This window comes from Conger conger, chromosome 1 (assembly GCF_963514075.1).
Source record: "Conger conger chromosome 1, fConCon1.1, whole genome shotgun sequence".
NCBI lineage: Eukaryota > Metazoa > Chordata > Actinopteri > Anguilliformes > Congridae > Conger > Conger conger.
Window position 1 is genome coordinate 75699946 of NC_083760.1, and position 23751 is coordinate 75723696.

Below are 23751 nucleotides of genomic sequence, written 5' to 3' on the forward strand. Positions count from 1 at the left end.
CTCCATGTTGTGACACAGGCAGTAACGCAGTTTTGGCCCCTCCATGTTGTGACCCGGGCAGTAACGCAGTTTTGGCCCCTCCATGTTGTGACCCGGGCAGTAACGCTCCTTTCTCCCCGCAGAGCTGATCCAGACGGAGCTGCACCATGTGCGCACGCTGCGGATCATGGACGGGGTGTTCCGGCGGGGCATGCTGGAGGAGGTGATGCTGGAGCCGGGGGTGGTGCATGGAGTCTTCCCCTGCCTGGACCGGCTGGTGGGGCTGCACTCCCGCTTCGTGGCCCAGCTGCTGCTGAGGAGGAACCACAGCCTGGCGCCTGGGAGCAGCAACAACTTCACCATCCACCAGCTGGGCGACGTGCTGCAGGAGCAGGTACGCTGAGGGCCCCAGCACCCTCCGCCAATTACAGCCTCAACACCCCACTGTGTCAGAGTCTGAATGCCCTGCAGGGACAGCCGTCTTCATGGGAACTGTGTGTGCGTGTGTGTGTGCGTGCGTGTGCGTGCATGTGTGTGTGTATGTACACATGTGTACGCATGTGTGTGTGTGCGTGTGCGTGCGTGTGTGTGTATGTACACATTTTGTGCGTATGTACACGTGTGCGCGTGTGTGTGTGTGTACACACGTGTGCTCATGTGTGTGTGCGTATGCGTGTGTCTCCGTCTCAGTTCTCAGGGCACTATGCAGATGAGATGAGGAAGGCCTACGCTGAGTTCTGCAGTCGACACCTGAAGGCCGTCAAACTGTACAAGGAGCTGATGGCCAGAGACAAGCGCTTCCAGTACTTCATCCGGGTGAGAGAGAGAGAGAGAGAGCAAGAGAGAGAGAGAGAGAGAGAGCGAGAGAGAGAGAGAGAGAGAGAGAGAGGGAGGAGGCACTTCATACATGTGAGACCCAGAGGAGGGCGGGGAGAGGCAGCGGGACGTTTAACCAAATGTTTGTGAGTTTGGTGTCCCTGGTCAGAATAGCAGTGTTTGTCTCCTTGTAAATGTAGTTTCCATGGAAATGGTATTTTCAAACAGCGTGGAAATGAATGATGTGGTGTAATTGACAGAGAGGGAGATGAGAGAGGGAGAGTAGGGGGATGTCCAGGGGGAATCAGGGAGAGAGAGAGGGATTGATTGAGGAATGCAGAAAGAGGAGTGTGTTTATGTAGCTGTACCAAGAAGTGTTGGCCAGAGACATGACATTCCACTGGCTCAGACTGAATTAGCCAATGAACAGAGGAGGCTAGTTGTGCAGGTTTACATAATGCTGTTGTGGTCATTTAAGATGTGAGATGGGGGGCAACACCCACCACATTTTAGTCACAATCACATCTTGTTTTCTTAACTGGAGGTACCACAGGTGAATGGAGAAAAAAGCACCGTGTTAAATTTGGTAGTTATGTAAGTTCAGTTGGAAAAGAATGTCTTTCATACAGCAATGATGTATTTAGTGAAAATGGCTGTTGTGATCATCTTCTCATATATTTTATGAAACTCCAGTCGTGGATGATAATTATCTCAAAATTTACATATCCAGCCACCCTATATCTATCCACCCTTTTCTCTGGTGGTGCCTCCCTTATTCTGCAGGCCATCAGATCCATGTGTAAATGTGTGTGGAGACATGTCAATAAAAACACCTGTCTTTCCCTCATCAGCGAGTAAGTCGGGGGCCCCTGCTCCGTCGCCATGGCATCCAGGAGTGCATCTTATTGGTCACTCAGCGCATCACCAAGTACCCCGTCCTCATCCAACGCATCCTGGACAACACCAAGGGTGAGACTCAATGTACAGTGTACTCAATTATAACACAGCACACTGGATTATAACACAGCACAGTGAACTCTTATTATAACACAGCACACTGGATTATCACACAGCACAGTGCATAATCACACAGCACAGTGTACTCTATTGTAACACAGCACAGTGCAGTGGATTATAACACTCTATTATGACACAGTGTAGTGGATTATAACAAAGCACTGTGCACTCTATTATAAAACAGTGGATTATAACACAGCACAGCGCAGTGGATTATAACACAGCACAGCGCAGTGGATTATAACCCAGCACGGTGCACCAAATTATAGGACAGCACAATGCACTCTCTCATCAGCTCATTGTTATATTTATTGTGTCTGAGGGTATAGGGCCATTGGGGCTGTTGATGATGATAATAATGTTAATGACGATGGTGCTGATGATGATGCTGATGATGATAATGGTGTTAATGATGATGGTGTTGATGATTGTTACAGTTATTGTGTCTGAGGGTATAGTGACATTAGGGCTGTTGATTATGATAATGGTGATGATGATGGTGATGATGATTGTTATAGTTATTGTGTCTGAGGGTATAGTGCCATTAGGGCTGTTGATTATGATAATGGTGATGATGATGATTGTTAAAGTTATTGTGTCTGAGGGTATAGTGACATTAGGGCTGTTGATTATGACAATGGTGATGATGATGGTGATGATGATTGTTATAGTTATTGTGTCTGAGGGTATAGTGACATTAGGGCTGTTGATTATGATAATGGTGATGATGATGGTGATGATGATTGTTATAGTTATTGTGTCTGAGGGTATAGTGACATTAGGGCTGTTGATTATGATAATGGTGATGATGATGGTGAGGATGATTGTTATAGTTATTGTGTCTGAGGGTATAGTGACATTAGGGCTGTTGATTATGATAATGGTGATGATGATGGTGAGGATGATTGTTATAGTTATTGTGTCTGAGGGTGTAGTGACAGTGGGGCTGAGTCTGATTGGCGGTGTACTCTCACAGGGAATGAGGAGGAGGCCTCCTCTCTGGCCCTGGCCCTGGTGCAGATCCGGGAGCTGCTGAGCTCGGTGGACCAGCAGGTTCTGGAGCTGGAGCGGACCCAGCGGCTGCAGGAGATCCGCGCGCGGCTGGACCCGCGGGCCGAGACGGAGGTGCGCGGAGGAGGCGTGTTCCGGGGCGGGGAGCTGCTGCGAAGGCGCCTCATTCACGAGGGGACCCTGCTGTGGAAGACTGCCGGCTCCAGACTGAAAGGTGGGGGGGACATTTTACAGAAACAAAAAACAAACCCAAACAGCCCCCACAGCCAGAGAGAGAGAGAGCAGGTAGGACTGAGAAGGGGGGATGGCAGAGAGAGAGGGAGAGGGAGCGTGAGAAATAAGGTGGAATGGAGAAGGAGAGAGAAGGGAGAGAGGGAGGTAGCCAGAGAGAGAGAGAAGGAGTAAGAGAAGCAGGGTGAAGGAGAATGGCCGGGGAGAGAGAAGGTCCACAAGAAGAGAGGGAGAGGGAGAAGAAAGCAATGAGGAGAAGGATATGAGAAGGAACGGGTGGACAGGGAGAGGGAGGAACAGAGGGAAAGCACAAGATGGAGAGGATGGAGAGGGAGGGATGGAGTGGAGAGAGGTAGAGGAGAGAGGGAGTGGAGAGGATGGAGAGGGAGGGGTGGAGTGGAGAGAGGGAGAGCGTGGATGGTAGGTGCTTTCGATTCGTTGTGTAATAGTGTGGGCGAAGGTCTTTGAGAACTTTTACCACTGCTCATGCGATCGTTCCACAGAGCAGGACACAAACGCAAGCTGTGCCCTGGCTGCAGCTCTCTGTGCTGGGGGATGATATGTGCTTCTCTCTGTGTATGTGTAGATGTGCAGGTGCTGCTGATGACAGACATCCTGGTGTTCATGCAAGAAAAGGACCAGAAGTTCATCTTCCCATGCCTGGTCAGTCTCAGCTTACCGCTGCGCTAACTCAGTATCTGAGTTTACACACATACACACACACACACACACACCTCTCTCTCTGTTGTGCTGCTCGTTGAGTCGAACGTGCGTCTCCGTTTGCAGGACAAGCCCGCTGTGCTCTCCCTGAAGAACCTTATAGTGCGAGATATAGCCAATCAGGAGCGCGGAATGTTCCTCATCAGTGACTCCACCCCTCCGGAGATGTACGAGATCCACGCCGCCTCCAGAGACGACAGGAACACTTGGATGAGGCTCATTCAGCACACCGTCGCCTGGTGAGCGAGCAATACACACACACACACACACACACACACACATGCACTGACACATGGATGATGGTTAGGTAGCCCGAACATATTAACATTAGCTCACAAAATGCTAAATAAGTTATATATTTTGTATTATAGGTTTTTATTTGTGGGTGAAAGTGTGGTTGTCTTCTCATTTTCATGAAAACTTTATTACTGGGAGATATTACTCCTGAAATGTGATTTTCTGTAAAGATGCAGTGTGCATCTGAAGCTGGAAGCAGAAATATGTGAGTGCAATTTCTGCCCAGGGAATAGCGTTTCATTTCTTTGCCAAAGTGGTGCATCATTGCATAACATTCATTTCACACAGTACAGCTGAAGCAAAGGATAATTACTTAACTAGAGGATGGACACTTGGAACACTGTGCTGTGGTAAACCCAATTTTTTAAATGCTGCTGTAGCGCTAACCATTCTTTTTATTGTCATCTACAATCTAAAATCTCATCTATGTTTCTGACTACATTTGTACTCGATGTTAAAGGGCAGGCAGCCGGTAATGCAGCCTTTTCTGAGCCATTTTCCCACACAGCATTTGTAATAAACTGGCATACCCCCAATCAGCTGTTGCTGGGCTGATTTGTCAGCAAGAGCAGAAAAGGAATTCTCCATGGGATTCCAACAGAAATGATTTTATGTGGGGGCACTTGGTGTTCTTGTGACAGTAGCTGTTAGATTGGTGGGTTGCCCATGAAATCTTCCATAGAAATGTGCCTGTGTATGGAGTGCTTAATATCCAGTCCTTTTTAAGTGTTTAATAAATGTTTTTATGGGAAATATTTTCTGTATCAGTACCATCAACACTGTACATACGCTGCTGTACTTTGGATTGTATTGTGTTACAGTGTCTGAGTTTGTGGATGGCCCTCTTCAGTTCTTCAGAAAATGTTTCTTTGGGTTCAAATCCAAAGACATATATGGCCAAACAGTTCACAGAGTGAAAGGGTAGTGTTTGCAGGCGTGGCTGATTCAGCAGTGACATGAGCAGATCAGCCCTCTCACTCTCCTCTTCTCCTCCAGCTGTCCCTCCAGAGAGGACTTCCCCCTGATCGAGACTGAGGACAAGGCCCTCCTGCGCCGGCTCAGAGGTACACACACACACACACACCTACACACACACACCTACACACACACCTACACACACACACCTACACACACACCTACACACCTACACACACACACACATACATACACACACACACACACCTACACACACACACACCTACACACACACACACACACACACACACACACACACACACACACACACATACATACACACATACACACACACACCTACACACACACACACATACACACATACATACACACATACATACACACATACACACACACACCTACACACACACACACATACACACATACATACACACACACACACCTACACACACACATACATACACACATACATACACACATACACACACACACCTACACACACACACACATACACACATACATACACACACACACACCTACACACACACACACACACCTACACACACACACACATACACACATACATACACACACACACACACCTACACACACACACACACACACACCTACACACACACACACACACACCTACACACACACACACACACCTACACACACACCTACACACACACACACACATACATACACACACACCTACACACACACACACATACACCTACACACACACACACACACACCTACACACACACACACACACACCTACACACACACACACACACCTACACACACACCTACACACACACACACACATACATACACACACACCTACACACACACACACACCTACACACACACACACACACACACACACATACACACACACACACACACCTACACACACACACACACACACCTACACACACACACACACACCTACACACACACCTACACACACACACACACATACATACACACACACCTACACACACACACACACCTACACATCTACACACACACCTACACACACATACACACACATACACACATACATACACACACACACACCTACACATCTACACACACACCTACACACACACACACACACACACATACACACATACATACACACACACACACATACACCTACACACACACACACATACACACATCCATGCACATACGCGCACACATACACACACACATACACACACATCCACACACAGACACACATCCATGCACATATGCGCACACATACACACACAACCACACACAAACACACACATGCATACATACACATACGTTCACACACATACACACACACACACATTGATATCATCCTCTGCAATTCCTCTTCTCCATCCATCTTTCTCTCTATTGCTCTATGCCCCATCATTCCTTTCTCATTCTGTCTCCTCTCTCACTTCTAACTAACCTGCTATCTCTCTGCGTTCCCTCTCTCTGTTTCTCTATCTCTCTGTTTCTATCTCTCTCTCTCCCCCCCCGTAGCTCCGCGTTGTGTGAGTGTACTGTTGCCATGTGTCAGTGTGTTAACTGCTCCCACCCGCCTGCTCCAGCACAGTGGCAGAGTAGCACAGAGCCTAGTGCATTGTGTCCTTCTCCCTCAGCCTCAGCGAAGTGTTAGCTTCTCTCTTCCTTTGAGCACATTACACACCAGCGCACATTTCGGCAGTGTCAATACATCTCCCCCCCCATCTGTCTTCTTCCCACCCACCTTTCAGTCAACTCTCAGTCAACAGCTGAAGCACATTGATTGGTTGAGACTGAGGCGTCTAAATTTGCGTTGGTCTAAAATAGCTGTTTTATGTTAAGTTACCTCTGATTAGCCTGTCGCCATCTGCCACCCGCATGCCAGCGGCTGGTCAATTTGCTGTGGAAGCGCTGTTAACGTGCGCCTTGTCTGTCCCTGTCTCAGCTGATATACAGCAGAAGGACCGCGAGGTTCTGGAGCTCCTCCAGGAGAGGGTCACTCTCTTCTCAGACCTGGCTGAGGTCACGTCGGGCCAGGAGGTCACCCTGCCCCACAATCCCCGAAACCTCTTCCGGGCCGACACCCCCCAGGCCCCTCAGGCCGAGAGGCTGCTGACTGACGCCATCTCTGAGGGTATGAGACAGGGCGTGGGGGGAGGGGGATCATTTCCACATAATATTTTGAGTGGCTTCATCCTCTGGTGCACTCAACGATTATAAATTCCACACTGTGCCTGATTTTTAGAAGATGTGATTGACTAACTGCATTAATGCAGTAACATTATGCAATATAATACATTATGCAACACACAATTGTGTTATGTAGACTGACTAGCTGTGTGCATGACTGATGTATAACCTTTCTTCATCTCTCATCCCTTCAGTGGATAAACTGAGTGAATTGCTGCTGGGCTCCACTTTTGAAGTACCTCTGTCCTGCAGTTCCAACGGTGACCAGAACCACACGGTGGCGCCAGTGAGCAGTGAGTGGCTCCCTGTGTCTCTGTTGGAAATCGTATACTGGTAGACCAGTGAAATGCTCTTTTTTTATCTTTTTACAATGATTTGTCTTTATATAGTTCTGAATTTACTATCTACTATATAATTCCATAGGATAATAAAAAGAAAAAAGATATATAGCTTATATATATATATATAATATATATATATATATATATATATATAAAATATTAGATTACATTCAAGATAGTGAAATGGCCTCCATATCCCTGTTCTTCTCTGTTTGTATAATCATTGTAAATCTCTGAGGCAATCAAACTAATGTTTATTCCTGCTACTTGTTTTCCTTTTGCCTCTCTTTCCTTCCTGGACAGATGGAGAAGAAATATCAGTGAACGGAACACATGACCAGAACAGCCTTGTGTCTAAGGTGAGGGGAGGGTAAAGAAGAAACAAATTCACTCCACTCTTCACTGTAAACCTCAGCTCAAAACAATGAGTCACGTCTATGCCTGGAATTTGAGTTATTTACTAAATAGAAGAGATTGTATAGTCATTGCATCAGTTTGGGAACTGTATCTTGTACATTAACAATGTGAAACTGTATTATAATTAAAGTTGTGTTTACTTTTAATCCTCTACAGGATACGAATGGGAACCAATTGCAAGACAGGCCCCCTAATGAGGTACATTCACTTATTAGTTTTAATGGTTTTATAAATCCCTGATAGAGGTGTGTTTGTGTGAGATTGTCTTATCAGAACCTTTTCATGTGAATCCTGGCTAGCATAAAAGCTGGCACTGAAATGTCTAGTTAACAGAGTGGACGTTTGCCTGGAAAATGTGGATTGTGAAAATGTACACTGCTTTTTATTTCGGTTTTTCAGTTGAGAATGTAGTGCATTAGAATTTTAGACAGTGCTGGTAGTTGTGGTCTTAACTCTAGTTCTAATTTCAACTTATTATTATTGTTGTATATTAAACTGCCATTGGCAGCAGTTCTGGTGTGTGTTGTGTGTGTGTGTGTGTGTGTGTGTGTGTGCGTGTGCGTGCATGCTCATGTACATGTTTATGCTGTTGTTTATTCCTCACCCGCTGATGGTTTCTTTCAGGAGGTGTGTCAAAGGCTGGTGAATCTTAGTGCTCATCTCCACGCACTACAGGTGAGCCACACCACCAATATCCATGCTTATTACACAATTTAACCTCTGTTCCCGTGTCCACCCCGTCTCCCTTAACCCTGTACTGAACCTCACCTCTCTCTTGAACCCTCCTCCAGGCCACAGTAATTAAGCAGGACTCCGTGGTGGAGCTGTGCCTTCGTGAGGGCGCGGCCTCCACCCCCAGCACCCCCGGCACCCCCGGCACCCCCGGGGCCCTGCCCTCCACCCCGGCCCGGCTGTGCCGCTCCATGTCCCGCGACGCGGGCCTGGACGCCACCGCGGGGGCCCCGCTGGGGGAGCTGGCCCTGCTCCAGCGCCAGCACAGCCTGCTGCAGGAGGAGCTGGGCCGGCTGCGGGCGGTGGACAGCCGGCTGAAAGACAGCGAGAAGGCCCGCGCGCAGCTGGAGCGGCAGGTGAAGGACATGAAGGCCAGCGGCAGCGCCGCCCTGGTGGACGGTGCAGGGGCTGCGGACCAGGTACGCCTCAAACCTCCGACTAACGAAGGTGTGTTTGCACCGGTGTGGATTCTGCTATAACGTCAGGCGTTGCGTCAGGTTTCTGTTGTCTCCAAGTGCACAGCAAGTCTGCCTCGATTGGTGGTAGTCTCTCTCTCGACTCGCTCTGTGATGTGATACACAGTCTGGTTTTTTGCGGGTGGGGAAGAAGTGGTTATGTTTATTTTGACATGCATGTACTATGGAATCAGGATGTGTTAGGGTGTTTTAGGGTGTGTTGTTGTACAGCAAAGGCGCACATCTCCCACAGATAAACCTGGCATCAAAGCAAGCTCTTCACCTTTCTTCACACTGCGTGACTATGTGTTTAGTGACATTAGAGAAAGATGTGGGCAATTAAAAGTTAATTTTTTTGGCAAACAATATGACTCCCAATAGGAACCGTATGTACACTGTAATTGTTGATTTAATGATGAACATGTTACTGTGAATTGCAACCACAGTCCAATTGGACTGCTGTCAGCTGGAATTAACTTCCAGTACAGCAGCAGCAATCCCTTAAGAAAAAGCACCCTTCTGTTGTGTAATTAGAGTGTAATCTGCTGTATCACAATCTGCATTCAAGGTAACTTCCACAAATAAGTGAAGGGTAGTTGATCTCTAGGAATAGATTGGGTATACCTGCAGAAGTTTATGTTTTCTTTTTTTAACTATTTGGCAAATTATAATTTTTCATAGTTCCAGGCGGACATGGTATGTGCCAGGTATACTCGAAGGCCAATCCAACCATCTCATCCAGCCAATCTCCATGTAGTGGGTGTAGGTTCTGGCAAGTCAGGGAGCAGAAAGCTTGGCGTTTCCACTGGCAACAAGAATTCATTTTTAGGCAACTTATGTAATATTCATCAGTTCAGTGGTACGATATGGTAGATATGAGTGTAATAGGTGTATATGTTATTAGTGTATTTTATGAGATATTTTATTATATGAGAATGAATAGCACATGTATTTTTATGTATTTACATTACATTGCATTACAGTCATTTAGCAGGTGCTCTTATCCAGAGCGGCATACAATAAAGTGCAAATCAGAACCAGGGACAAGTGCTCTGAAAACTCTGGAGGGAAATACGGTTCCGGTTACGGTTATCTAGAGTGATCACATAGATAAAAACTTGAACCCTTGTAGAATCATCAAATAACTGTCCAGTAGCAATACCACAGTTGGCAGTTAGAACACCATGAACAGTCTTGATACACATTTAAAAACATGTTTAAATTACATTTATTTTTAGCCCTTTTTTAAGTTTATTTTAGCTGCCTACCTGTCAAACAGAGTAGTCTAATGACAACATGCAGACATCAGGATAATGTGCAATCAAGATTGCTGTTTAAAATCACCAAAATATCATCAAAAATATTATTAGGCCTATATGGTCATGTACCATAGCTACTAGGCTACAGGCTGCCCCAAATCTACTGTTGAAGCTGAAGTAGTCTTTCCAGCCTCTCTGTGTGCATGACCAGTATCCAGTGTCACTGCACACTGAACTGCTGCACGGTGCCTGACTTCTGACCTTTGACCTCGCATATGCGCCTCTCCAGAGCAGCAGAGGTGAGACCGAACCCAACTCCATCGCCCCATTGGCCAGCGAAGAGACCATTGACCAACTGGACGGCCTACAGGAGAGCAGCGACGTGGATGACAACTCGGACGATGAGGACGATGTGAGAATCTCACCACGGTCTGAAAGCCCCAGAGGTTAGTTTTATCACATCGGCACAGGGCGAGACACACATTATCACATTTCTATTATTATCCCGTACGGAGGCGAACACGCTCACCGCTAGCTTGATAACTCGCTGTCTGTGCCTCCTCTCATTTAGCAGAATTAGCTTGAATCCCTCAATCTTAATATAACCTCCCTGGCATGCAAAAACTGGCAAAGCCAACATCGCTATATATACCGTGGCAATATACAGTTGACGGTTTTGAAGCCGATACTAATCAGTTGCATGCAGCATTCTTAAAGACATGCTCATTTCAAAGCATTCTATCTTCCCCTTTTCTTTTACTTTTACAGTTAAGATACTTAAGGCAGCAAATTACAAGTTTATTGATGTCAACCGAGAGAAAAAAAAATTGCTCCTATGGTCAAAATTTCACACAGCTCAGAAGAGGAAAATTCCTCCTTTGGGACAGCCCTCAATTCTGCACAAAAGCCTGTTAGGAGAGAGATCCTAACCTTTTGTTCACACTTCTAGGTTGTACTGCGTGCCCACACACTTTTATGTAACGTGAATTGATTTTATAACTAGGCGCACACACATAAACGCTCATTTTCTCCGCCTGCCCTTTCACCCAGCGTACCGCTCCAGCTCTCTCTGTGTATTGTGTAGGTGTGTCAGAATGAAAAAGCCTATCTCTCTGGCTACATTGCTGTGTTTGCAGTGTAGGTGGATAGCTTCACAGTGCCAATATTTAACCCCCTACATTTTTTCCTATTTATTCCTCCCTCTCTCCGTGTCTGCCACAGCCTTCACACTGTACTTTAGATCCAAAGCTCTCCAAGTCAAACTCGGAAGAAGGTCTTATTGACATTACATGGCTGTTTACGTTGGACCAAAGCACCTAGCTGTAGTGGGAATGACAGTTGAGTTTAAATAATGTGACATGTTTTCTCTCCTTCTCCGTTTCCCTCCAGACCTGCAGGATATCCCTGAGGAGAGCGAGTGTGCAGCGGACGTGCGAGAGATGGACGCAGGTTGTGTGAACACACACAGCTAACGACAGCTTCATCCGGCCCAGAACCTGGAAACAGGAAACAGGAACCAGGAACCAGGGTCTGATCTCAGAGGGAACTGCAATCCGAAACTCACCTTTCATTTTGTACATAGAAGTCCATCTAGAAAGCAATTATCATTTCATGTTAAGGTATAAACTTGCAACGAGATGTGCTACAGTTCATAACACATTGGTATACTATCATTTTAGTTTAACTTATGTCTCTAGAGTCCTCCTTTGAATCTTGTTTCAGTCGCACCTCGTACTCCTTCCTCTGTTATATGTATGAAAGACACGACAAAAGGAGGTGAGAGGAAGGAGTATAGCAGTAGCCACCATGATGATAGGATTCTAAGGTAGATTTAGGGAACTGTTTTTGTATTAAAAATATAGAATATGATTAATAATAGGCTAACCTATTTTAGCTGTCATTTCATCCAGTATCCTGGCATTTTCTGTCGTCTGGACAGCTTAGTGACTGAAACTCAATGTTGACAGGAGACAGTGCTTGGGAACAACATGCAGTGGGTGGGTTGGGGGAGTTTGGGGGGGATGGATATGGATATTTGTACTGTATATAAATATGTTAGAATGCTGTGCAGGGAAAGATCTGCTCTCACCCACCTCCCCTGTTTCAACACGTACACTTGAATTCTCTTGTACTTTTAAAAAAACCAAATTTTTTTACTCGTATTTTATGAAGGGGGGGGGGGGGGGGCGGGGGGCGGGATTAAGAATGGGTTTTTACTGAGGGTGGGGTGTTGAAATGAACTGTTCAGAATTGTCTGGGACATTCTTTAAAAATGTAACATGTAACCAAAGCCACAATAATCATTTCAAAATGCAGGAGTTACATTTTTTATTAGAACGGAATCGTACGAGTACTAACTATTACTTAACAAGATGTTTTCAGTGGTCCGCACGTCACATTTGAATATAGCTCAATGTTAGAATAATTCAGCACACTAAAACACCAGAGGTTTTGCTTTATCACCCAGGGTTTCCTGTCATCTACCTCCCCAACCATACTTTTAAGTTTGGAATAAGGAAGGGTTTTCATTTTATGGATACATTCCGAGAACTGGTTATTTAACTGGAAACTTAAATAAAATAAAAAATGTTTTAGTCTTATGTCTTTACAAAGCAATCAACTGGAACTCAGTCAGTGTGTTCTAATGGCTTCCCTCAGTTCTGAACAGCTGTAGAGTAGACAAGGAGCGTAGTAGATAAACTGGATTTATAGTGTTTCCTTGTTTGAATTGCAAAAGAAATTCAGTAGTGTTTTTTTCTATATCATATTATATATATTATATATATAAAGTATGTATGTCTGTGTATAGATATCCGATCTGTGCTGAAAAAAAGAGTGTTGAATTTTTAAACTTATGTTGTAATTTTATTTTAATTTTTGTTTGACTATGTATTATTTGGTTGGTTTGTGTTCTATTCATAAATCTGGCATAAATTACTGATATTGTGTTTGACTTTTTTTTCCTGTGTTTGGTATTGAAGTGTGTGCAGTTTCTGACACAAAATGTCATTCTTGGGTTTAGCTGGCTACATTGCATGCACATTGACTCTCATTCTTTGCGGCACTCTTCTATTTACACAAGAAACAATATATTCACCTGCCTGTTGGCAAATATTATATAGAGGTGGATGAGAAGGAAGTCCACTCTCTGGTGCACTACCTCTGGTGGACTATTTTTTAAGAGAGGAAGACACACCCGAAAGCGCCGATTTATGAGCATTTGTTTTGCCTGGAGTCCCAGTGCGCTATTCGAATGGAACGCTGTGGTTCAGCTGCCTGACTGAACACTAACATTAGACCTCGCTGGTGTGGTTTAACGGCTCACGGGTTCAAGGACATACGGGTATCAAATCGGACTGCATAAACTGAACCGTGAATAACAATCGGTAAAGTATTTTGGGGACCAGGCGCTTAGGAAAACAAAAGTAGTAAAACAGCACTGTACAAAATTGGTTTAAGTGATTGTTCCTTTGTAGCATTTTAATCAAATGAATGTAGTTACATGTACTTAAATGTTCCAGAGGATAATCATTAAACAGTTTGTTGAAAAGTGTAACTATTTTTTTCGTACACCTGCAGCAAAATAGTAACCCTCGACCAAACTTGAACTCACATGCTAAATGAGCATGTGAATCCCGTTCATTTGTGCATGTGTGAGCGCATACAGTAGTCTATGTTCTGATGTACGTTAATCAATACATTTGAAAGGAGAGTATTGGTTTAAATGCAAATACTGGTTTAAATCTAACGTAAATTCATAAATGATAGGACGTGGAAGATTTCGACGTTGTTGTTTTTTTCAGGCAAAATAATATTTGATCGGTAATTACATTCACATTCGGTTGGTATGAGGTAAGATTTACTTGAAATAGATTTGAGCAGGCGGCTTTATTTACACTCCAGAGTAAAATCAATAAAGAATTGCTTGGGACATTTATTGTAATTATTGTAAAATCAGAACGCCAATTGAGAGTCCAATAACTGTAGTAGTGAGTCACAACAGCATTCCACAGAGGGGAGAGAGGTTATTTTCTGTCCGGCAGCATACGTACAGGTACTTTCCTTCCCTCAGTGACGCCTGGAGAGGCAGCTGCCTCGAAGGCAGGAGGTTCAGCTCAGCCAACCACAGATGCTCTGTACAGTTTGTATTTAATGTATTTTTATCTAATCTATCTTCATCTATGTCACTGAGCTAGCTCGTTTGCTAAACTGTCGTTATTAAGTTTTCTAGTTCTAAAAGCTGCTGCCTCAAGGCTTCACTGAGCTACCTTGGGCCGTACAGGTGGGCTTATGTCTTGCATACGCCTCTCCTGTTCTTTATGGTGAGCTGGTGTTCACCTGGAATTCCAGGAATGAAAGAGGCGTTGGGCACTCCCCATGGAGTACTACTGGCCGGGTCGATCCCCTCCCGGACAGAGAGAGGGAAAGCTGAGAAACTATTCAGTATTCCAGGGGATGATTTCGCGTATTCAGACGAAAATGTATCCAGAGTAGTCAGGACCATGTCAAAGTATGTGTATATTAATTTATTAATTTAGCACATTACCTTTTCCGGAACAACTTATAAAACAGTGCAAACAATTACTGTTGTAGGTGCAAAACATGCTACTGAACACTGCATGCTGCTGTAAACATGTCTTACGGAAGTGCCATATTGGCAGAAACATTACTGGTCTCTTACTACCATTACATTGAATGTAAGATAACTGAAACATTCATTTAAAAATATTCTATTAGTCAAGGGACAAATTGGAAGTTCAGCAAGTCGTGGATATTCCTCTGAGAGGTGAGTCTGCTTTGATGGAATATGCATGCAACACAGGGAGTTTTTGGCGTGTGTTGAAAGGTGGTCTATGCCTCTAATGTGCACCACTGCATGGTAATGATCAATCAGCTATCCAATTATTATTCAATTGCACAATTTATAGCTCCAGTCAACTGAGATGCATGTTCAACTTTGCCCTGGCCATATGGCTAACTATTTTTGTTAAAAGAAATGTACATATATGTTAATGTGTTACTAATATGTTAATAAGACCATTGTAAATCCCTTCCTATCATTGAATAAAGCTCACTGACATGTTCACTCACCCTCTGTGTTTATAGTCCTTAAATTCGGGTTTCAAAATATGCAGTTGACGGGTCAGCACTCTGTACCAAAACATTGTTCAGCTGTACAACATTTGAAGCTCATTGGTTGAATATTGGTTCTAATTGTTACAACCAACAGCGTTTCAATGTGTTCCCAGAGAAGGGGTTGGATAAACTGTGTTGTGGTTTGACTGTTTGTTGCTGCAATTTCTCTCTTGACCATTAGAAGTCCGAAATTACCTAATTTACCTTTAAGTGAAATTAAGCAAATTAATTTTCCCTGCATACCTTGCCCTGCATGAAAGTCATAATATTTGATGTCAAATCAGGATGGTGACTTTATGCACTTATAAAATCCATGCTAATATAATAATATACACATGTCCTAACAGACAACTGCCACATGCTTCTCTGAATAGACAGGAAGCCTAGACGTTTTGAGCAATATGTAAATTAGCTTCTACTGATGGTTACTGTACTTTGGTGACTTGTGGTTTGTTTCAGGGGCAGCATATGGATATTTGATGAATTTAGGCACTGCAGTTTTACAGTTTTCTGTACTGCATACATTACTATTAATGTCCAAATCTGAACTACTCTTACACCTCCACTGTTTTGTTCTGTGTCCAGGAGCTATAAGACATGGAGAGTCTTCTGAAGTCCATTGAGACCATGCCAGTCACAGAGCCTGTAAGCCGGCCTGCCTTTAGATCCTGATCTGACCTGTTGCTCACAAATCTGCTCTTTATTCTCCCTCTCTCTTCCATTCCCTTTGTTTTTCTAAACTACTCTCTTCTACACTTAGTTCATCTTTTCCAGAGTGTACCTGTTCTACTGGAACCCTGCCTGTGATTCACTGGAAGCTGTGCCTTGGCCCCTCTGTTTTTAGGCGATGTGGTGGGGAACACTGGGCACCGTGCGGCCCTTCCCAAGCTTCAGACCAGGGGAGGATGCTCAGGAGATCCACACAGCCCTGGAGGAGAAAGGTACTGTGGCACCTTAAGGTCCAGAAATGTCACACTTGCCCTGGTCTGTTGTATCATGTCATGATGCAGTGGTGTGTTGGCTACCAAGACTGGATTGGGTCAGCTGTAACATTATGTCCATTTTCTGTTAAATGTGCATATTTTATTTCCCCATTACGGGCCCTATGCTTGCTGTTTTCTGTTTTAGTGATTGGTTATTTTGGAGATGAGACTACTTTGTTGTTGTTTGTTCCTTTGGGGTTGGCAGCTGTGGTATTATTCAGTGGAAGGGATTCCTTTGCTTGACAGATGTGAATACTCTGGTGAGGATCTTGACCAATCGCACAAATGCACAGAGGCAAGCCATCTCTCAGGCCTACCACACCCTCACACAGAAGGTACCACTGTGCTCAATCTGGTTTTTCCCATGCAGAACTATCAGTTCATCTGTTCACTGTACTCTATCGTCCTGTGTTTGCTACTGATACCTGACAGGGGACTACAAATGTAAATTGGTTTATAGTGGTGTAATATATCGAAGCTCATTCTCTGAATTTAATATGAAATATTACACATTGTCCCTTTGATATAAATAAAAATAATAAAGTAAGTATATTATTCATAGTATTCAACACATACTGCTCAACATTAATTTATACTATTGAATGGTTAATATGTTACATAAAATTGTGTTTGTCCTCTTCAACGTTGCTAGTATCTTCTCTATTTGAAAAAGGGATGACTGAGTAACTGTGAGTGAGATACACATATTTCACAGGCCAGAATGTTCTAACTCCTACAGGCCTTTAGCAAGAATCAAGACAAAAATGGAGGATGAGAATAAGTTTTACTTTCTTATCGAATGAGGCTGTTCTCCTTAATGCTGGCATGCACATGTTTGCACAGTCCCCCATGAGAGGGTACTGTATAAAAGGATCACTGTAAATAATGCTTCTTTAGTGTGGTGTTGATAGTGTCAGCAGGCGTGTTCTTTCTGCAGAAATACAGTAAACACCCTTATACTACACATGCTCTCAGGCAAGGCACATTCTACGTATTAGTGTTCTATACATTACTGATCTTCTACCATTTCCTGTTTCAGATAAAGCTGATATGTCTCTATGTCCGTCTGTCTGTCTGTCCCAGGACCTGAGTAAAGCCCTGAAGAAACTGCTGTCTGGGGCGCTGGAGGAGCTTCTCCTGGGCCTCCTGATGACCCCCGCGCTATTTGACGCTCATCGACTCCGACAGGCCATGCAGGTATGAGGGCAGGGAGAGGCCCGTGGCCAGAGAGAGTACAGTAAAGACTGTGTGCCAGCTAAAGGGGGACAGACAGACAGACAGCCAGAGAGGGGATCAAACTAAAGGCTATAGCCTGTGTGCCAGTTAAAGGGGGACAGACAGACAGACAGCCAGAGAGAGGATCAGACTAAACACTCTAGACTGTGTGCCAGTTAAAGGGGGACAGACAGACAGCCAGAGAGAGGATCAGACTAAAGGCTATAGCCTGTGTGCCAGTTAAAGGGGGACAGACAGACAGACAGCCAGAGAGAGGATCAGACTAAAGGCTATAGCCTGTGTGCCAGTTAAAGGGGGACAGACAGACAGACAGCCAGAGAGAGGATCAGACTAAAGGCTATAGCCTGTGTGCCAGTTAAAGGGGGACAGACAGACAGACAGCCAGAGAGAGGGACAGACAGGCAGAGAGAGAAGTTGAAGTCGGAAACATTCTTACCAGGCTGATTTACAGATCCCAAGTCGAATAATGTAATTTATGTGTCATGCCATAACCACGACGTTACTGTATATGGCCAACATAAAAGCCCATGTACTGAAGGATGCTAGCTTTGGAAAAAGCCAAAGGAAAAATAAACTTCTAACTGGCTTCTTACAGCAAACAAGGACATTTAAACTACATGCTCAAGTCATCTTGCTGCTTTAGTTCTTATTCAAAATGTTTTTTGTTAAGCAAACACAATTGTACAAAAATTGCAAAATGCTATTAGGCCTTTGAATCCAACAAGTCAATGTTACATTACATTACATTACAAGGCATTTAGCAGACGCTCTTATCCAGAGCGACGTACAATGAAGTCAACAATGTGAAGTCAGCAACAGCTGACAGCTAACATACTGATTATGATATGCAATGACACAGGCTGCAAACCGGTAGGCTGTACGTTTGTATGTGGCTCAGCCTGTGTGTGTGTGTTATGCATCTCTGTGTCTGTTTAGCTGTGCTACTGATGTGGCTCTGTGTCTGTTTAGCTGTGCTACTGATGTGGCTCCGTGTCTGTTTAGCTGTGCTACTGAAGTGGCTCTGTGTCTGTTTGCGCACAGGGTATGGGGACGGATGAGGACACTCTGCTGGAGGTCCTGTGCACCAGATCAGCACAGCAGCTTAGAGACATCTCTGTAATCTACAAACAAGGTGAGGGAGTGAGTTAGGGATCTACATGTTCTAAAGTGCCATAGCTGTACCTGAACCTGAAACTTCACACAAACGCACATGCACACACACACGCGTACATACACACATGCACACACACACACGCGCGTACATACACACATGCACACACACGCGCGCGTACATACACACATGCACACACACACACACACGCGTACATACACACATGCACACACACACGCGTACATACACACATGCACACACACATGCGCGTACATACACACATGCACCCACACACGCGCGTACATACACACATGCACACACACACACACGCACACACACACGCGTACATACACACATGCACACACACGCACGCGTACATACACACATGCACACACACACACACGCGCGTACATACACACATGCACACACACATGCGCGTACATACACACAGGCACACACACACGCGCGTACATACACACACACACACACACGCGTACATACACACATGCACACACACACGCCCGCGTACATACACACATGCACACACACACACGCGCGTACACACACACACACACACGCGTACATACACACATGCACACACACACACGCGTACATACACACACACACACACACACACACACACACACGCGTACATACACACATGCACACACAGTGGACTGATCGTGCCCTGTGTGCGCAGAATTTGGACGGTATTTGGAGAACGACCTGATCAGTGAGACCAGCAAGGATTTTACCAAGCTGCTCCTCGCCATACTCAAGGTACTGACCCAACCCTCCAAATACAGGAAGTGCAAGGCCTTCTACCGCCCCACTGTCCCACATGTATCAGTCCACTACTGTCACTGCCACTGTCACTGCCACTGCTCACTGTCTCTGCCACTGTTCACTGCTCACTGTCTCTGCTCACTGTCTCTGCTCACTGTCTCTGCCACTGTTCACTGCTCACTGTCTCTGCTCACTGTCTCTGCTCACTGTCTCTGCCACTGCTCACTGTCTCTGCCACTGTTCACTGCTCACTTCCACTGTCACTGTCACTGTCATTGCTCACTGCTCACTGCTCACTGTCTCTGTTCACTGCTCACTTCCACTGTCACTGTCACTGTCATTGCCACTGCTCACTGTCTCTGCCACTGCTCACTGCTCACTTCCACTGTCACTGGTCACTGTCACTGCCACTGTCACTGGTCACTGTCTCTGTTCACTGCTCACTTCCACTGTCACTGTCACTGTCATTGCTCACTGCTCACTGTCTCTGCTCACTGTCTCTGCCACTGCTCACTGCTCACTTCCACTGTCACTGGTCACTGTCACTGGTCACTGCTCACTTCCACTGCTCACTGCTCACTGTCACTATCATTGCTCACTGCTCACTGCTCACCTCCCTTTCCCCTGCACCCTAATATTACACTCTCTTTATCTATGGGCCAGATGCCCTTATTCAGAGTGATTTATATTTATGATCTGATTATATTTATGTTTTGGAATTTGTTGTATGTCTCTGTCTGTAACTTTGTGTGTCTGACTTACTGCTGCCTTTCTTGGTCAGGTCGCTCTTGAAAAAGAGATTCTTAATCTCAATGAGCCTATCTTGGTTAAATACTGGTTAAATAAATATAGTAATAATCATTTACAAAACCTTCAGTGGCAAATGCAGATGGTAAATACGCAACGACCATACATAACCCATGGAATGCGATGGTCATTTGTCAGAAGGCTTTTGGAGGGACAGTGACGATTGAAATGGTTTCTGGAGATTCTGCTCCTTCCTGCCAACAGAAGGAAGAGGAGAACATGCAGGGGATCATGGAGTACCAACTCATCGAGCGAGACTTCAAGGCAAGTCCCTCACAGCGGGGCTCGAGAGAGCTGGTGCCACTGCTGTCAATATCAACTCCGATGTTGTTGCTTTTTTAACAGGTCGTTTCCCAGTTTGTTATGTTGATACATTTAGGAGTTTAAAGGAAGCTTGACATTTGAAATTGTTGGATCGATTTCATCCATTGGAAACTGAAAGTATGCCATCTGCCAATGAGCTGCAATTGTGGAGTGACTTGTGGGGGAGGGCCTGTCAATCCCAAATGACTAATTATAGCTGAATTTATGATTCTCTCATTATGTCATGCTGTCCAAGCTAACCTTTCAGCAATTTCTGGTAATTTTGTATTAATAGAAATAGTAATAATATTTCTGGTTCCCATAAGCTGGCAAGTGAAATTACTTTATCTTTATTTGTGTTCTTGACTGGCGTGAGTGAAGCAGTAGAAATGTGCCTGTATTAATATATGTGCATGCGTGTGTCTGTGTCTGTGTGTGTGTGTGTGTGTGTCTGCATGTTTGTGTGTGTGTGTCTGCATGAGTGTGTGTGTGTGTGTGTCTGTGTGTGTGTGTCTGCATGAGTGTGTGTGTGTGTCTGTGTGTGTGTGTGTGTGTTGTGTGTAGACACTGACTGAGGCCCTCAGCGGAAAGAAGGCAGACCCCACCCCCTGGATCAGGGTGCTCACCACGAGGGATTCTGACCATCTTGCCAGAGGTACAGTGTGTCTGTCTGCCAACCCTTTAGTCCAATGGGCTGTAGTCCATGTCTCTCTCTTTCTCTCTCGTTCCATGTCTCTGTTCCCTTGTCTCTCCCTGTCTGTTCTGTCTCTCTCCCACTCTTTTCTCTTTACTTCTATTTCTTTCTTGTTCAGTCTTGTCCAGGTGGGAGACTGTTCGGGGGGAGACTGTGGTCAAAGCTGTGCAGAGTCACTTTTCTGGGGACCTGAAACTGGGGCTCTGTGTACTGGGTAAGGTAGCCATTTTGTAGTGTGTAAGCAGGCGTGTGTGTGACGATTGCATGTGTGCAGGCATGTGTGTGTATGATTGCATGTGTGCAGGTATGTGTATATGATTGCATGTGTGCAGGTATGTGTGTGTATGTTTGCATGTGTGCAGGTATGTGTGTGTATGTTTACATGTGTGCAGGTATGTGTGTGTATGTTTGCATGTGTGCAGGTATGTGTGTGTATGTTTGCATGTGCGCAGGTATGTGTGTGTATGATTGCATGTGCACAGGTATGTGTGTGTATGATTGCATGTGCACAGGTATGTGTGTGTATGTTTGCATGTGCACAGGTATGTGTGTGTATGATTGGGTATATGTTATGTACGTGTGTATATGATTGGGTGTGTGCAGAAGCATGTATGTGTGGACGTTTCCATGCAGGAAGTGTAGTATTCAGGTCATCATCCCATTGTGTGTGCATCTCTGCAGTTTGTACTATCCAGAACACCCCTTTGTACCTGGCCCAGCGACTGCAAACCTCCATGAAGGTGAGCATCTGAGTGTGTTTGTCATGTCTGCATGTCAGCTGCCCCCTAGAACTGGTGTATCTGCATATCCTCAGACATTAACTTCTTCCTGCTTGTTTCTTTCAGTGAATTTCTCTGAATGTATCTGAAATGCGTCTCTCTTCATGCCTGTAACATTACACATGTATGAGCACGTTTGTGTCCGTGTGTGTACGTGTATGTGTGCTGTGTGTGTGCGTTTATGTGTGTGTCTGTGTGTGTGTGTGCCCTATAGAAAAACAGTGTGCTGTTTGGCATCCTGGTCTCTCGCAGTGAGGAGGATCTTCTCAGCGTGAGAGTGGAATATCGCAGACTGACCAGTACCTCACTCTACTCAGCTATACTGGTCAGACACACCAACACCAGCTCTCATCAGCTGCAAAATACAACACAGTTTTCCTTGTGTGCCAAAAATAAATCCGTATTCCTAAGAAAGATATTTGAAAGATGAAACTACAAAATATGGGTAGTTTGAGCATTTGTTTTATGCTAATATTCAGAGTGCAATAATGTATGCACAATGGTATGAACATTTGTGATTGATGAATGATGATAGCAAAACCTTGTGTTCGTGTAAACCTTCTGCATTCTAAATGTACAACTGTGGAAGTAGCTACAGTTTCACACAGGGTGGAGGCCTTTATATTTTTTTATTAATTCTTGCTACTGAAAGACCTATTCTCACTAAGGTGTGAATGTAAGTCCTCTCTCGTCTGATTCTATCCACAGAAAGAATTTAAAGGAGATCTTCAAATGGCCTTATTAGCCTTGTGTCGGGCTGAAGACTTGTAGCCAAACAGAGGGCCAAAGAGATAGAGTGACCAGATGTATACTGTTTACATGATTACATTCACATGCCTCAGCTTTTATTCACACATAGAAACCACCTACATCCTGTAATCAGACATTTTGATCTACCAACAGTAATGTTCATTCCCTCTCTCCCAAGCTATCCAGGTGGGATTTAATGTATAGATTAAATGGCTGGTTTTGTGAATGACATGGTTAGAGAGCTTTGTGCACCATAACTGATCATAATTACTGTGCCATACTGGTTTTGTCAAATCTTCTGAACTCATACAGCTGAAAGGCTTAAGGTTTTCACAGTAATTCCACGTCCATTAGAGCCAGATAGCGAGTGTGCTTGTCGGAAAAACCTCCAAACTGTATAGAGATATTTAGATATGGCTCCGTCCTGCCTTGGTGTGAGGGATTTTGAGGAGGCAACTGTGTGAGACTCTTCATGTTTATGCCTCTCTCTGATCTCACAAATCCCAGGCCAATGTCAGCCAAGAGACGAGTATTAATATCCCTGTGCATAGCTGCCATTTCTCCCAACCTATCCATCTTCAGCTGAGTGGGGGGGTTGAGTTATATAAAGGCTCACATATATCCTGATGAGGCCACCCTCTCTGATCATTGTATGAGCCAGGTAGAAATCTGTCTTGTGTTTCTCACATAATTAATTGTGATTGAGTGTGATTATATTGTTATGTGCAAATCAAACACAATAAAGCAATTATTTTT

At 44.7% G+C, this 23751-nt stretch overlaps 2 protein-coding genes across 5 annotated transcripts in view; both read left to right on the forward strand.

Moving 5' to 3' along the window:
• The window catches only part of LOC133134028 (rho guanine nucleotide exchange factor 2-like), a 64848-nt gene extending 52284 nt beyond the window's left edge, over positions 1 to 12564 (forward strand). For all 4 annotated transcript variants that reach the window (XM_061250419.1, XM_061250410.1, XM_061250394.1 and 1 more), the window contains 15 exons: positions 123 to 373; positions 670 to 795; positions 1647 to 1764; positions 2789 to 3037; positions 3641 to 3717; positions 3841 to 4013; positions 5068 to 5135; positions 6962 to 7150; positions 7401 to 7499; positions 7851 to 7906; positions 8121 to 8162; positions 8589 to 8639; positions 8756 to 9115; positions 10700 to 10856; positions 11800 to 12564. In XM_061250419.1, coding sequence (XP_061106403.1) covers positions 123 to 373; positions 670 to 795; positions 1647 to 1764; positions 2789 to 3037; positions 3641 to 3717; positions 3841 to 4013; positions 5068 to 5135; positions 6962 to 7150; positions 7401 to 7499; positions 7851 to 7906; positions 8121 to 8162; positions 8589 to 8639; positions 8756 to 9115; positions 10700 to 10856; positions 11800 to 11882 — 2099 coding nt within the window. In that variant the 3' untranslated portion in view covers positions 11883 to 12564. The remainder of the gene's footprint in view (positions 1 to 122; positions 374 to 669; positions 796 to 1646; positions 1765 to 2788; positions 3038 to 3640; positions 3718 to 3840; positions 4014 to 5067; positions 5136 to 6961; positions 7151 to 7400; positions 7500 to 7850; positions 7907 to 8120; positions 8163 to 8588; positions 8640 to 8755; positions 9116 to 10699; positions 10857 to 11799) is intronic.
• A 1096-nt stretch (positions 12565 to 13660) lies between these two features.
• Positions 13661 to 23751, forward strand: anxa14 (annexin A14). Its single transcript, XM_061217753.1, has 13 exons — positions 13661 to 13796; positions 16132 to 16191; positions 16391 to 16487; positions 16776 to 16864; positions 17613 to 17726; positions 18807 to 18897; positions 19577 to 19656; positions 20674 to 20733; positions 21337 to 21427; positions 21585 to 21680; positions 22148 to 22206; positions 22460 to 22570; positions 22954 to 23751. The coding sequence occupies exons 2-13, from the start codon at positions 16144 to 16146 to the stop codon at positions 23014 to 23016; spliced, it is 999 nt and encodes a 332-aa protein (XP_061073737.1). The 5' UTR covers positions 13661 to 13796; positions 16132 to 16143; the 3' UTR covers positions 23017 to 23751.

What these genes read in the sequence shown, in the direction of transcription:
- anxa14 (XM_061217753.1), top strand. Translation starts at nt 16,144, where the DNA reads ATGGAGAGTCTTCTGAAGTCCATTGAGACCATGCCAGTCACAGAGCCT. An exon ending in CCATGCCAGTCACAGAGCCT is followed by an intron (nt 16,192 to 16,390) that starts GTAAGCCGGCCT and finishes CTCTGTTTTTAG; the next exon opens with GCGATGTGGTGGGGAACACT. An exon ending in CACTCTACTCAGCTATACTG is followed by an intron (nt 22,571 to 22,953) that starts GTCAGACACACC and finishes TTCTATCCACAG; the next exon opens with AAAGAATTTAAAGGAGATCT.